Below are 15,576 nucleotides of genomic sequence, written 5' to 3'. Positions count from 1 at the left end.
TGGGAAGACCCTGCCTGTTCTTAAGCAAGGCCTTCTCCATTATCCAGCACATTCGGTGTTTCCAATTCTCACAAGAGCCTGTGGCAGGACCAGCTCATTTTAAAGGTAGGGAAGTCAGCTGGAGTGGAAACCAGAGCAAGACGGGCAGCCCCAGAGCCATCTGAATCCTGCTGCGGCCACCAACCAGCACGTGATCCTGAGCAAACCATTTCCCCACCCTGTGCCTCAATCTCCTTAACTGCAAAATGGGTGTAGTAATAGCGGCAACCTCACGGGCCCAGCAGGAGGGCTGAATCAGCGATTGCACAAAACACCTCGGCCCTGGGCCAGCACAGCGAGTGCTGGGGGAGTGCTCAGGCCGAAGCTCAGAGAGGGGCATGACTTGCTGGAAATCATGATGTGACCCTGAGGCTGGTTTCCAATTGTCTGGGATATAGAACATGCTCTAAATGACAAAGGCTGGGCGTGGGTCCAATTCATCCCTACAGAAAGGAACTAACAGAGTTGCAAATGCCAATCCTGGTGCCAGGGCTCTGCAGCAAAGCACCGTTTCAAGGACATCCTGAGGGTCAAAGGCCAGGAAAGGGGAGCCTCTGGGGTGTGGTAGGCTCCTCTGAGCAGAAAAGTCCCAACTACCCCTGAGCAATCCAGGCACTATCATTTGTCAAAAACCTACCATGCACCAGATTCATGCACCTTTACCCCAATTCTGTGTGAGGCTCGCTGCCTAAGTGACCTGACTCGGGGTCATGCCAAGCCAGGGTAAGCTGAGCTAGGGGGAGACCCTAGTATCTGCCTGAGAGGCCAACGTGGCCAGGCTCTGGAGGCGTCCGAGGGCTTTGCCTGCAAGAGGTATGTGAGGGGCAGAGAGCCCAACGCCCAGGCCTGCCAGTCTCGGAAATGGCAGGGGAAGAGAGCCTCCTCCACGCCGGAAGCGAAGAGGGCCCTCCCTGCCTCTGCCCTCTGCCTGGACCCAGGCCCAGCTCGGCATGGACCCACTGGCAGTGTGAGAGACAGGCCAGGAAAAACAACGGCCAGAAAGGAAATTCAGCCCTGCCTCCCCCTCCCTCTGTTGCCCACTGCCGCACTCTGCCCCTGAAGATCTCCAAGGACGGCCAGAACCTTCCCCTGTCCACATTGTGGGGTGAACAACCCGTCAGTATCAGAACAAGGACTTGGCAAGGTGGGGAGAACAAAACTGAGTCCGATTCCAGCACTTTCTGTGTGGACACCCACAGCAAGTTTACTGACACATTCGAAGCCTCAGTGTGGTCACTGGTAAGTAGAGCGCTAAGACAACCTACTCCTGGGGCCTCTGTGAGGAACACATGACACAGCCCCTGGGCTGGTGGCTGGAACATGGAGAAATGCAACTTTTTAATGCACTGTTGGCATCAGTGCTTCACCTCTGTGCACTCGTTTTATTGGACTGGGCCCAATACCCCACAGCCTCACTCTTGAGTTTGGTGTCAGGGTTTTTGCTGGAAGTGTTCAGTCCCAGGCTCCTGGCTATGGTCCTCAATTTGGGGCTATTAGGTCACCCAGAAGCCCCTGTCCTGATGAATATTCCATTCATTCATTCATTCATTCATCCTGCTGAGACCGTGGGGGCAGGAGTGGGGGGCACAGAGATGAAGGCCCCGGATCACGCCTGGGCTCCTTCACATCCCCATGTCCCAGCAGCAGAGCATGGTCTGGCACACGCTAGTGCCCGGTAAATGCTGGTGGAAGAACAAACAAATCCAAGGTTCCAAAAAGTGAAAAGAGGGAAATGAAGGAGTGAATGACTGGAATATGGGGAGCTATACCTCCCCTAACTTGACTAGGGATGCTCCCCTCAATCAGCCACTCCACCCACTGTCCAGGGAGGGCTGTGTCCCTGACTGACGTGAGAGCTTCTTTCCTAACTGTGCTCCCCCTTGGGGCCAGCTCCTCTCCACTGAGGGGTCGCTCCATCCCCACCATGGCCTCAACCAGGGAGGCAACGCTCCCCGCCAAGAAGTCATGATCCGTGCGGATTCCTGGATCCTCTTGGGTTCATAAATGACTGTATTGATTTCACCCCTTCCATGAGTCCCCAGCCTCCTTCCGCCCCATTCTCCGCAGGATCTCCTTCCCCATTTATCCCCCACCCCCAGGGATTGCTATGTGGAGAAAGTCCAACCCCAGGCAGCTTACAGGATTCCAGTGTGAACAAAAGAGCCCTTAATTTCAGATCCCACAGGACCCTGTGCCCCCGGCAGAGGCCCACAGAATCGAAGACCATGGTAGCCTGGAGGGCAGGAGTCTGGTGCTCTCTGCCTGTCCCTTCCTCTCTCTGAGCCTCAGTGGCCCTGTGTGCTATCACCTCTCACGGGTGATTTACAGAATCAACTCTCACGGGGCACCTGGGAGGCTCGGTCATTAGGCGTCTGCCTTCGGCTCGGGTCATGATCCCAGGATCCTGAGATCAAGCCCCACATCAGGCTCCCTGCTTGACGGGAAGCCTGCTTTCCAAACTCTCCCACTCCCCCTGCTTGTGTTCCTGCTCTCGCTGTCTCTCTGTCAGTTAAATAAATAAAATGTTAAAAAAAAAAAAAAAGAATCAGCTCTCACTTCCTGACACCACGTGCCTTTCACCCCCTCAGGAAGGGCTTTACGATTCCCATTCTGACGTGCAGAAAGGAAAGGTCACCTGCCCAAGGTCACATGGCTAGGAAGCCACAGAAATAAGGTTTGAAATCAGGTGGGTCAACTCTAGGGTCCTGCTCTCCACCTGACCCTGTTGCTGGCCCGAAGCTTGAAGACATCATGTTAATATCTGTACTCAAAGTATTAGTAATAAGCCCCGCAGAGGGTTCACGGTGTCATGTGCTCACAGGGCCCCACCTGCTTGTCTCATTCCATCCTCGGACGATCCTCCCAACTACTCCCAGGGCAGGGGGCTGAGATACTATGGGAGGTGAAGCAGCTGCAGCTTCCGGACACCAGGGCAAACCCCCAAAGCGCACACAATGTGCTCAGCCATGAGGTCACTGTTTACAGCGCTGAGGCCTGGCTCCTGCCAAAAGCAACCAGCAGCCTCCAGGCCACAGCCCCCCTGCTCACTGGGCCTCTTGGCTCATGGATGTCCCTGTCACTGTCACTCTGAATCCTCAGGGAGGGGGAATGGGAGGTAGGGCCTGGGAATCTGCACTATGGACAAGCCCGCCAGGGGATTCTAATCCACAAAGGCGGCCTGAGATTCTGGCCTCCCCTTCCCTGCCCTTGCCCCTCTAGTGCCTTCTAGGTTCTTCTCCTGAACATTAACACTACAACCAGTATTTGTTCCTTTGCTGGGTGAGCACCCCGCACAAGATTTGGGGCCCAGCACTCTCTTTACTTGAGCCATTTTGTTTTAACCTCGCAAAAATCTCTATAGGTAGAATGCCTGGGTGGCTCAGTGGGTTAAAGCCTCCGCCTTCAGCTCAGGTCATGGTCCCGGGATCGAGTCCTGCATGGGGCTCTCCGCTCAGCGGGGAGCCTGCTTCTTCCTCTCTCTCTGCCTGCCTCTCTGCCTATTTGTGATCTCTGCCTGTAAAATAAATAAATAAAACCTTAAAAAAAATTCTCTATAGGTAGAATCTAATTTTATCTCCATTTTCCGCAAGGGGAAACTGAGGCTCGGAGATGTGAAGGAGCGCTGCGAGGGCCACATACCAAGCAAGGGGGAGAGCGGGTCTTTGTCCCGCTGCCACCTTGCCCTCCTCATGCTGGGCAATGTTCCCACTGAGGCTCTGTGGGGCTGGCAGGCTGTGAGGACGACAGACAGGCAGCCTGCGGGGGAGAGATACCAAGGTGTTTTTCAAGGCGCCCTCACCAATAACCTACCTGCTGGACAAAACCACTAGAACTGCAAAAACCCTACAGATTTGGCTGCTCTCAGCCCCATATTTAAAGAAGGGGAAACTGAGGCCCCCAAGAGGTGGCCCAATGCCAGTTCTGGCCTGGGCCAAGGAGCTAGCAGAGCAAGTCAGAGAGTCCCCCGGAATACCCAGCTCTGGGGACCCTTCCCAGCTCGGCCCATCAAGCACTCCCAGGAGATACCACAATTCTGAGAACCCCCAAAGTGACTGAGAACAAGCCCAGCACGTGGGGTGTAGCATGGTGCCAGACCCGGCCTGAGGGGATGAGCTCAGCGCTGGAGCTGCAGGGGCGGGGAGAAGAGGGAGCGAAGAGGGCAAGGTGGACGCTGATTGGCTAGTTCAAATCCCAACAGAAGGGGCGGCTTCCCTGCGCCCGCAGCCAAGACCCCCTCCCACACGCACACCAGCTGCTCTGTGCTCCGCCCAAGGAGGCGCTGGCCAGCCGGCCCAGTCGGTCGTCCTCCCTCCCTCATCTTTCTAAGGCTGACTCTTTGGTGTCCTGGCCCCAAATCCCCAACCACCCCAGGCCCCAACTCTGCTTCGCCTGAACTTCCCCGGCTCTTCCTCTACCCTCGCCCCTTCCATCCAGTGCCTGGAGTTTGAATATCTGCGTAACCATTTGGGGGGTGGGTTCTGCCGGTCAGATAGCTTTAGCCTGGGAGACACACCCTTTCTGGGCTCAGTTTCCTCACCTGCACAGCCCACCCGTAATCCCGCTGCGCACCTGCAAAGACAATGGGAAATGCGAGCCTGCCTAAGGGCTGGCGCTCATGGTTTACCTCCTGGCCCTTACAGAGAGGGCTCTCTCGGCAGCATTCCCCCTCCCCACTACAGGCTCAGGCCTCAGTTCAGCCTGGGGGCGGGGGGCCCGCTCCAGGCTGTACTCCCAACCCCAGCTCCTGCAGCCCCCTGCTCACACTGGGCTAAGTTCTGAAAGTGGGGAGCTGGGCACACAGACAGGCAGGGGGTTGGCTCTACTGGAGGTCCTCCTGCTAGCCCCCAGCCCATCAGCACCAGGAGGCTGATAAGCCTGCACGGTACCCACTACACACTCAGTGTCATGTGGCCTTGGACACAGGGTCCTTCCTTTCTCTGAGCCTCACTTTCCTCATCCAGAAAATGGGACTAATAATAACAGCTAACATTTTTGAGGGTTTACAGTGACATCTTACCTGTATTATCTCTTCTAACCCTCAGAGAACCCTGTGAGGCAGGGGCTGCTGGGATACCCATTTTACAGATGAGGAAACTGAAACTTAGGTGACCTGCTCAAAATCCCCAAATTAGGGCACTTTGGAATCCAGATTTAAAGCAGCCCTATCCAATCGAGGCCTTCTTCACTACGCTCATTAGCAAAATAAAGAAACCTCCACAGGGGCGCTTGGATGGCTCAGCCTCTTGATCTCAGCTCAGCTCTTGATCTGAGTTGTGAGTTCAAGACCGGCACTGGGCTCCATGTTGGGCATGGAGCCTACTTTAAAATAAAAATTTTAAAAACCCCAAGAAACCTCCCAGATGGTGCAGAGATAGCTCAGAGCCCAGCATGTGGCTGATACTCATAATGGCCGCTGTGAGTAGGTTTCATATTTACAGTATTACCTTGGGGTACCCCTGTCAGTTCACCAGGGACCCCCAATTTACAGATGAGGAAGATGAGGCCCAGAGAGGTGGGGTAACTTGCTCAAGCACACACAAGGACCTGACCTAGGCTCTGCCGGGGTATTGGGGGAAGGCCCGAAGCTTACCTTGACGTCCTGCTCCAGGCCCCGGATGAGCTCCCCATCCACCTGGCCAGTCTGTGCGGCCCGGAGGCTGCGGCGCTCAGCCTTGCGCAGCCGGTACTGCAGGATCCGGCAGGTCTTGCTGGCCTGGTCCAGCTGCTGTCGCAGTTCCTGCAGCTGGTACACGTCCTCCTCCATGTAGACGTCCCGCATCTCCAGCATCTCAGCGCGCAGCTCCTCGATCTCGTCCTGCAGAGGGGGCCGGGTGGTCAGGTCACCAGGCGGCCCTGCGCCACTGTCTACTGGTCTGAACCACTATCTACTGGTCTAAACGCAGGCCAACCCCAACACTCTCCTAGGCCCCTTGGGGGCCTGGGTGTGCGAGGCTGAGTAAGGCCCCCTCCCCAAACACATCTGTGTCCTCATTCTCAGAACCCATGGATATGTTACCTTTACAGGGCAAAAGGGACTTTGCAAAGCGGATGAAGTTAAGGATCTCCAGACTGGGAGATCTTCCTGTATTCTCGGCAGCCCAATGTAATCACATGGGTTCTTGTAAGAGGGAGGCAAGGGGATCAAAGTAGATGACGTGACAGAGGAGAGGTCAGATGGACATGCTCTGAAGACGGAGAAAGGGGCACGGAGAGGGGACTCCAGGCCCCCTCTAGAAGCTGGAAAAGGGAGGAGGAGATCGTCCCCCAGAGCCCTGCCATGTGGCCTTGCCAAGAGAGCCCTGCCAACACCTCAATTTTCAGACTTCTAACCTCCAGAATATAAGATAATAATCTGGGATTATTTTAAGGCCCTCCATTGGTGGTAATTTGTTGCAGCAAGAGAGCCTAACTGCTCTGGGGAAGCAGGTCAGGCTCATTCGACAAGCATTTAGGGGCACCAACTATGTGCCAGGCCCTGTGCCAAGCACGGGGGGGGTGGGAAGAGACAGTACTGAGACCAATGGGGTCCCTCCTGTAGCTTCTGTATGGAGCCCCAGATCTCACTGGGGGGGGGGGTACATGATAAACCAACAAATTTTAAAAATCTGAATAAACGGCAAGAAACAACCCCCCCCCCCCCAGCTAACATGATAGAGCACTGGGGAAAGGCTGTATTCCAGGATATGGTCAGGGTAGCCATCTCCAAAGAAGGGACAGCTGAGCTGAGGGAAGAAGGAGCAGACACACAGACAGACAGCCAGGGAGAGATGTCTCTGGGCAGAGGGTCCAGTGTGTGCAAAACCTTGGAGGCAGGACAGAGCTCGGGGTGTCAGAACACAGCAAGGTGGCTGGGGTAGTGAGAGGAGCGTGAGCCGAGGCTGGGGAAAGGGAGAATGGGGGTCGGCCATCTAGGGCCTTGAAGGGCCAAGTAAAAAGTCTGTGTTTGGGTTTTAAGTGGAGGGTGTTGGGGGATGACCTCACTTCCTCAGGGCAGCTCCTGACCACCTCTGTCACCAGCTCCCAGATGTCCCTCACTTCCCCTATGTCACCATGAGCACGTCTGAATTCTCTGTTTAAGAGTCTGTCTCCCCTCTGGGAGTGTGAGTGTCTGGGGCACTGCCCCACGCCTACCCCAGCATGGGCCTAGCACCCCACAGGTTCCCAACAAACATTAACTGAATGAGTGCACACATGTGCAGTTAGATAAACAACCACAAAAAAGACATAACAACCTGAAACAATCATTAGAGTGTAAGGGGGCGAGTAAGGCAACCCAGCAGGAGAAATGGATGATTATTATGTCTAATAACAAATGTGCTACAAAACTGAGTCACAAGTAGAAATAATATCTACTCTTAGTATGAATGAATGAATTAACTAAGATGGTACATGAAAAAGAGAAACTGAGTCACAGGGGAGGAATGATCTGCCAAAGGCATCCTTGAGGAACCAGAGAAAGGACCCAAGGGTGGTGCTGATGGGGGCAGGGAGGTGGGTCCAAGAAGCAAAAAGCTGCAGTCCTTGGAGAGGGGCTACAATCCAGACCGTGTGTTCACCAGCCCCTCTACACCTTCCTTCCCCCCAAAGAGAATGGGTGGCTCCCTCTGGGGGCATGGCCTGTCCAGTGCCCCCCGGAGACTGGGGGGGTTGGTTTAATTCAGGAGGAGGGTTAGAAAGCAGGGCAGTTCTCACCCCATCATCTCACCCCTTTCTCACATGGTCCTGAACTCAGGAGAAGACGACGGAGGGGACAGGGATCTGGTTCTCCCAACGACAGATACGGTCCCATTCCCACCATCGACCCAAGGACTTCATCTCCACTTGCCACCACGGCCTCTCCCCTAGGGATGGCCTCCACAGCAACCCCCAAAGTGGACGATTCTGCCTACACCAGCTGCGGAGGAAGGGTCACCTCAGTGGGACCCCATCTCCACCTCTATCCCAATACACACACAGACTCACCGCCACCATGCCAAGTGGCCAGAACTAAAAGTGGAAAAAGAGGAAGTGGCACAGTCAATGATCACACCAGTCAAAAGAAATGAGGAAGTGAGGGGTCCACACGCCACTTCAGCTGGTGGTTTAAGGAAGCATAGAGGAAATGGTACTCAGGAAGTACGGGCCAGTCAGCTAAACCCAAAGTCAGCCAGCCTCCAGATGAGCCCATGTTCAAATCCCCACCCTGCTATTTCCTAACATCTCGCTTATTCTCCCTGCAGTCACATAGACAGGTGACGGGGAGGATATGGAGGTCTGAGTGTACCTAAAACTCAGGATGAACCCAGGGAAAGGGCAGAGAACATTAAAGCTCATAATGTTGGGCGGCATTAGTAGAAGCATGACATTTATTTAGGTCATGGGAGGTGACATCACTCAACACAGGAACATGTCCAGAGCACTGGAGTCAATTTGGGGGGACCATTTATTTTGTTTACTTTTAAATAACTGATTTTTTTCTATTTATAAAAGTAGATTATGATCATAGAGACAGTTTTGAAAATATAGAAACCTAATTCCTCCCCCTGGTCCTAAGTCACACTGGCTCTCGAAGAGTGGTTCCTGGGCTCGCAGCACATAACCATCACTGCGGAACTTGTCAGAAATTCTCAGATCTCAACTGAGATCCACTGAATCAGAAACTCTGGGAGGGGGCCCCCCTGGTGACACAAAGGCAGGGGGTTTCCTTCCAGTCTTTTTCCTAAAAGGGCAAGAGCGATCTGTGGCAGGACCACAAGACCAGGGCCTGACACAGAGCAGAGACTCAATAAGCATCTACAGAACAAGCGAATGAATCAGTGATCTTTCTCACATAAGCAGCTGGCTCCCCGGGGCCTGCCCTGGACCATAGTCAGTTTCTGAAAATGCAGGATGTTGCATTCAGGCCAGCTCCATCTCCTGTGGGGCTAAGGAGGGGGGCCCAGGCCCGTGGGGGCCTGTCCCAGCTGCAGGCAGAATGCGGGTCAGCCCCTCCTGGCACGGCCCAGGCAGGACGGCAAGGCCACAAAGGCGGGCTTGTGGCCTGCAAAGGGTGGGTCGGCAGGGACGCGGGCAGCAGGAGCTGGCGAATGCAGGACTGTGTTCTCCCGCCCGAGGTGGGGTCAGGGAAAGCAGCTGCTAGGCCCTTGGGACAGGACCCTGTTTCACTCCAGAGGTTCATATATATATACATATATATATATATATATTTTTTTTTTTAAAGATTTATGTATTTGTCAGAGAGATGGCACACAAGCAGGGAGAGTGAAGGCAGAGGGAGGAGCAGGTTCCCCGCTGAGCAGGGAGCCCGACATGGGACTTGATCCCAGGACCCTGGGATCATGACCTGAGCTGAAGGCAGACCCCCAACCAACTGAGCCACCCAGGTGTCCCACTCCAGAGGTTCTCATACCTCACTGAGCCTCTGAATCTCCCAGGGCTGCTCGGCCCTCCAGTCCCAGTCCCCGACAGTCTGACCCAACGACAGAGCTGTGAAAGAGGGAGGAGAGCTCAGCCTTCTCCGCTCCTTCACAGACAGCCCAGGGGCCTTGGGGCTCCACCCCTCCCTCCCAGACCCCCCAACTTTGTGCAAGGGGGAGGGAGGGGACAAACCACTGGACTCCGCAGGCCCAGTGACTACACCACAAGGTTGTTGGAGACCCCCCCAACACCGGTGGGGGAGCCCCAAGCCTCACTCTCCCGTGCAGATAGGAAAAGGCCAGCAGCGTCCATCTCAGAGCCTGGGGGCCCTTATTCTCAACCCCACAGTCAGAAAGCCCAGCCTAAAGAAGCCGGGGAAAGGTGGTCAGACCAGGCATGGCCTGCCAGCCCCTCGATAGCCCTCTATCCCCTTTGGCCACTCCTTCAAGCTGACCATCTCTTCTCCTTGAAGCTGACCCTGATTATTTAACACGGACTGAAAAGGCGGGTGTGAACAGGGATAGAGAATAGGAATGGGGCACCCTGCCTATTGCCAGAGCAGTCTTTATTGAAAATATTTATTTCGCTCTGATTACAGAGGTCATTCCTGTTTATCGGAGAAAACTTGAAAATAAAAGGTCACTTGCTGTCTCCTCCACTGTTTCCCACTGGCTTCTGCAATAGGTCCAGCCCCTTACCCTGGAATCCAAACTGTTCCTGGCCTCCCCGCTACTTCTGCCACCCCACATCCCCCCCAGCCCCGCCCCTACATCCTCTGCCCCCCACATCCAGATATCTCAGGGCACCTGGCTGGCTCAGCCAGCAGAGCATGTGACTCGATCTCAGAGTCATGAGTTTGAGCCCCATGTTGGACGTAGAGGTTAGTTAAAAAAAAAAATCTTAAAAAAAAAAAAAAGAGCTACCACCTATCATGAGGCTCACAAATGACCAGTCCCCAGCCCAAACACATACATACCCAATAATTTCTTTTCTTTTAACTTAAATTAGTTAACATATGTTATTAGTTTCAGAGGTAGAGGTCAGGGATTCATCAGCCTGATATAATGCCCAGTCATGCACAATAATCTGATCCCAACCCTGTGAGGTAGGTACTGAAAATGTTCCCTTTTTGCAGACAAGGAAACTGAGGCTCACAAGTTTCCCAGAGCTGCTCAAATAAGAGACCGGTAGAGCTGGAATCTAGGCCGGCCCTTAACTGTGTTCTACTCCCAGGTTGGCTGGGGCTAGTCCTGCCACTAGAAAGGCCTCTGCCAGGCTAACTCCTAATTTATATCCTCCTTCCAGAGCATTCTGTCCTCTCCCAAACCACACACTCTGAACGCCATTCTTCTCTGTACTAAAAAGTTCAGGTTGCATTTGCCTATTTTCAAGTCTGCCTTTCCCAAGCTGGGAGAATGGCAGGCGCCAGCAGACTTGTGTCTGGTCCCCTGCCCAGGACGGGCCCTTGTCACGGTCTACAGGTGGATGAATGACCGGAATGATGAGCGTGGCCTCTGCCTCGTCCAGTCTCTCCCCACAGACCAGGGTGGGCAGGCTCTCCAGATCTCAGCCCCAGGCCAGCTGCAAAAAATCAGGGAGAGCCCGGATAGGGTCTCTCTACCAAGGGAACTCCTGCTCACCCACCCACTCCCTACCCACAAGTGCATCTCTGTCCATCCCCCCTACACATCCTCCCAGTGATCCATGAGGTCAGCCTGCAGGAAGCAGCCTCTCAGAGGCGGACCCGCTCCCCGAAATGGATTAGTTCCCAGGAATCCTGGGGGAATTGGCCAGGAAGAGTCTCTTGGTCCATTCTGGGCCAGAGGACCAAACATGAGCTCACGATACCGCTAATAATAGCGAGACCTCGCATGGCAGCGCGGGGCTTCATGGTTTACGAAGACTTTCCATCTGAATCATCTCATGGGTTGTCACAGAAACCCTATGGACACACAGGACCGGAATTACCACCTCTGTTCTACAGACGAAGAACTGCACAGGGGCACAGGGAAGGTGGGCTCTGCCCAAAGTCACACAGAGAGACCTCCAAGCAGGACTCAGATTGCAGACTTCAGACTCACCAGAATTCAGGGAGCCCATGAACTTGGATGGGAAGAGGAAAAAAAAAAAAAAAAAAAGCATATCTTAATTTTCACCAACCTCTAACTAAGAATTCACATTTCCTTCCATCCTGGACAAGTCACAGGTGTTATCAGTACCCGTGAGTTTGGCACAAAGAGAAACCAGAGGTATTTTCAAATCACATAACAGCTGCAGAAATCTCAACACGGTTTTTATCCTCATCAGTACTTTGAAATTATACTAGTCACCAAACCTGATGAGTTAATAAACACATACACTACTATATCATAATTCAGAAATATGGTTTGGTAACTATATTTCAGTATATCCGGTTTCCTTTGTGTTTGAGACATTTAAAAACATTATTCTGAGAATTATTCTCAGCAGAGAGCGTCCACGGCACAAAATAAGAGGGAGCCTTGTATTCCTTCTAGAGTTGCCCTCTCTGTGGGTCTGGGTCGCCACCCCCGACCCTCTCTCTTCTCCATCGGGCCACAAAGCTAGAGAAGCAAAGCGCCACTTTCAAGCCACATTTTTTTTAACTTATTCTTATTTTTTATTTTTTTTAACATTTTGTTTACTCATTTGAGAGAGAGAGAGCACAAGCAGCGGGAGGGGGAGAGGAAGAAGCAGAATCCCCACTGAGCAGAGAGCCCCAGAAGGGGCTCGATCCCAGGACCCTGGGATCATGACCTGAGCCAAAGTCAGATGCTTCACCAACTGAGCCACCCAGGTGCCCTGTCAAGCCACATTTTAAAAGTTGCAGGAAAGAATGCTTTCTGCAAGAAACCCATACATGTATAAGATGATGAATCTTTGTATGATGAGGACAGAACGGAGGAGTTTAGGTTTGGGGCCCAGAGGAACACTTGCACTTGACAATGATTCCAGATGCTTGGGTATGATGGAATTGGTCTGGAGGAAGAGACGGTGAGGTCTCCTGACCTGCAGGACTGGAGATGAAAGTGACCAAACTCAAGGCCCCTCTGCAGAAACATAGCAAGTGGCGATGGCTGGGAACTGCCAGCCAGCCCTGAGGGAACGGGGAGGGAACCAGGAGCACAGAAGGTTCCTGAAGGCAGGAGGTCACCTCTTACCAGCCACTGAGGAAGAAACCATACCAGAGCAGAGGTCCCCCATCTACCTCCCACCCAAGAGAGTCAGCCTCCATAAGGCTAGGGTGGATGCCTGTTCACCCAGCACCCCCAGGGAGCAGGGATATGAGCCCTGCAGACCACCCTTGTACACCAAGGCTGAGTCCGGAGCAGGGGTGCAGCATCTCAGCCCCACCAGCTCCCATAGGGGCTCTGTACTGCCTGGGCCTTCTTCCACTGTCTGTCTCCCACCTCCACACCCCTCCACCTCAAATGCCACATCCACCAAGAAGCCTCCCTGGCTGCCCCAGGGCACAGTCTTTTTGTATGAACAATTATTGAGTCTCTATAGTAAGTCAGATTCATCACCAAATCATTGAATTTAACCCCTGGGATGGCCACTGTTCTCTCCACTAATCTGTTCTCCACTTAGTACACGGAGGGTTTTGGGTTTTTTTAACCATGTTACTCCCCTGTTTAAAACTCTCCAAAGGGGGAACCTGGGTGGCTCAGTGGGTTAAAGCCTCTGCCTTCGGCTCAGGTCATGATCCCAGGGTTCTGGGATCGAGCCCCACATCGGGCTCTCTGCTCTGCGGGGAGCCTGCTTCCTCCTCTCTCTCTGCCCGCCTCTCTGCCTACTTGTGATCTCTGTCTGTCAAATAAATAAATAAAATCATTAATTAATTAATTAATAAAACTCTCCAAGGATCACTAAAATTTGGAAATGACCCAAACATCCCTCAGCAAGTAGATCAAGACATGGTGGCCCATCCAAGTGTGAGAATACTACGCAGCAATGAAAACGAATGAATGGTGGAGACCCGCAAACACCGGGGCCCAGGGGCAAATGTATTCTGCCAGGTGAAGGAAGCCAGACTCAGCAGGCCACTGGAGGATCCCCTTTATATGACATCTGGAAAAAGCAAGACTGGGGTGCCTGGGTGGCTCAGTCGTTAAGTGTCTGTCTTCGGCTCAGGTCATGGTCCCAGGGTCCTGGGATCGAGCCCCACATTGGGCTCCTTGCTCAGCAGGAAGCCTGATTCTCCCTCTCCAGCTCCCCTGAGCTTGTGTTCCCTCTCTCACTATCTCTTTGTCATAAATAAATTTTAAAAATCTTTACAAAAAAGGGGGGGCACAGGAGGAGTTTTTGGGGGGCGATGGGACCATTCCACATCTCGACTGTGGTGGTGATTATAGAATTGTAAGCCTCTGCCAAAACTCACTTTACTGCATGTTTACCACCTGACCTAACAGCAAGACTAAAGCCTGACCCCTGCCCACCTCCCCACCTCCACCTCCCCGCACTGGCTGTTCCCCCAGCAATCACCTCACCTGTCCCACCACTAAGCCTCTGCCCCTGCCCATCCCTCTGCCTGGACTTCTGTCCCTGTATCTTGGTGCTCCTGGCTCCCTTTCTGCTCAAAGCCTCCACGTAAATTCCTCCTCCCCAGAGAAATCTTCCAGACCCCTCTAGGCCCACTGTGTTCATTCCAAACCTGTTTCTTTCATGGGACACGTCACAGGCTTATCTGTGATCTTAATTATTTTACTTATTGATCTGTTTGCTTATGGAATATCGGGCTCTACCACTAAGAGGTGAGCTTCAGGAGGAGAAAGCCTAGCCCAGTGCCTGGCACACAAAGGGATCAGCTCAGTAAAGAGCTGCCTAATTAATAAAGGGGCCCTAAGACAGGAAGATTCCATCCTTTTCCAGTCCCCTGCAGAAAAATCACCTCCAGTCAGCACTGCTGTGTTTAAATCTAATTCTGTGATTCTGCGAAGCTAATGCCTACAGAGGCTTTGGAGCTATTGGTGGGCCTCAAATCCTGGCCTATCAAGCCCCAGACTGCATTCCCAAGTATGTTGCCTCCTCCCCAGGTTTCAGGGACCTGACCTGCCGACTGGCAGGCAGACCCAGGAAGAATGACAGAGCTGAGCTGAAGGCCCCAGAACTTTCCATCTGTGAGACAGCAACCACTGCAGTGAGGGACAGGAGCCTTTGCCTGGCCCGCCTTCTCCCCACACAGCCCTGGCCACCATGGTCCCTCCCTCGGGCGAAAGCCCAGGCTGCCTGCCCGTCTGCCACCCTGGCTCTGGCCTCAGGCACTCACCCCAGCCCGGAAGGGTGACCTGCAGGGTGGGCCAAGAGTGGCCACAGAGGCGGCATGCCAGCCCCCGAGAGGCTAGGGCAGCCATCTGCTATCCCTTCTGTCCATCCCCCAGGTCTGTCAAGGCTCCAGATGAGATCATTGCAGTTGGACCCCAAGGAGGGCAGAAGGCTCTGCAAAGCTCCACTTCCCTCCCCATTCAAAACAAAAGACTCCAGGAGTAGCAAGGGGTGGTGGGTTGGGGCAGAAAAGGCAGGGACACTGAGTCCTAGAGAGGGATTAGGGACAATCACATGCCCCTTCCGCGCCCCCAAAGATCCAGAGTCAAGCAGAGAGGGACTCTGGTCTCCTGCCTCCCAGCCCAGAGCTCAATCCAGCTTAGCCTCCTTGGGTGAAAGCTAGCTCTAGTTTGGGGACAATCAGGGACAAGGGTCCTAGAGAAGGGCCAGGACACCCAGCCAGGTATGGCCATGCCACACAATGCCCCTGCTCCAGCTGGCACAGAGGCTACCTGGTGACCCACATGGTCATGAGGGAAGACAAGGGTCTTGGACTTGCCCCTCCAACACCAATAAATCATAACAGGCAAGAGTACTCTCTCCGTCCCAGGCACAGGCCGGGCAGCACCCACTGCCTCACTGTATCCCCCAGCCCCACCACTGATCGGTGAGGAACCAAGGTCAAACAGGTCAACAATGTTGCTCAAGGTCACATGATAAGTGGCACAGCCGGGAGTCAAGTCCAGTTTGAGCTCTTGTAAACTCGACTAGACAAGTCTCTATAATGGGGCCACAGTTAATCTTTACAAGGGTTTACTGTGTGCCTGATACCTGGCTGAACTCTGCATGAGCGTCTGC

The 15,576-nt window shown here is 53.6% G+C and overlaps 1 protein-coding gene across 1 annotated transcript in view; it reads right to left on the bottom strand.

The window, feature by feature from the left end:
* MTCL2 (microtubule crosslinking factor 2) overlaps nt 1-15,576 on the bottom strand; it is a gene marked incomplete at both ends in the record, with an annotated part of 61,054 nt that overhangs the window by 34,970 nt on the left and 10,508 nt on the right. The window contains one exon of the mRNA XM_080814215.1: nt 5,630-5,854. Coding sequence (XP_080670341.1) covers nt 5,630-5,854 — 225 coding nt within the window. The remainder of the gene's footprint in view (nt 1-5,629; nt 5,855-15,576) is intronic.

This window comes from Martes martes (assembly GCF_963455335.1).
Source record: "Martes martes genome assembly, chromosome: 9".
NCBI lineage: Eukaryota > Metazoa > Chordata > Mammalia > Carnivora > Mustelidae > Martes > Martes martes.
This window is presented reverse-complemented; position numbering and strand designations above follow the sequence as displayed.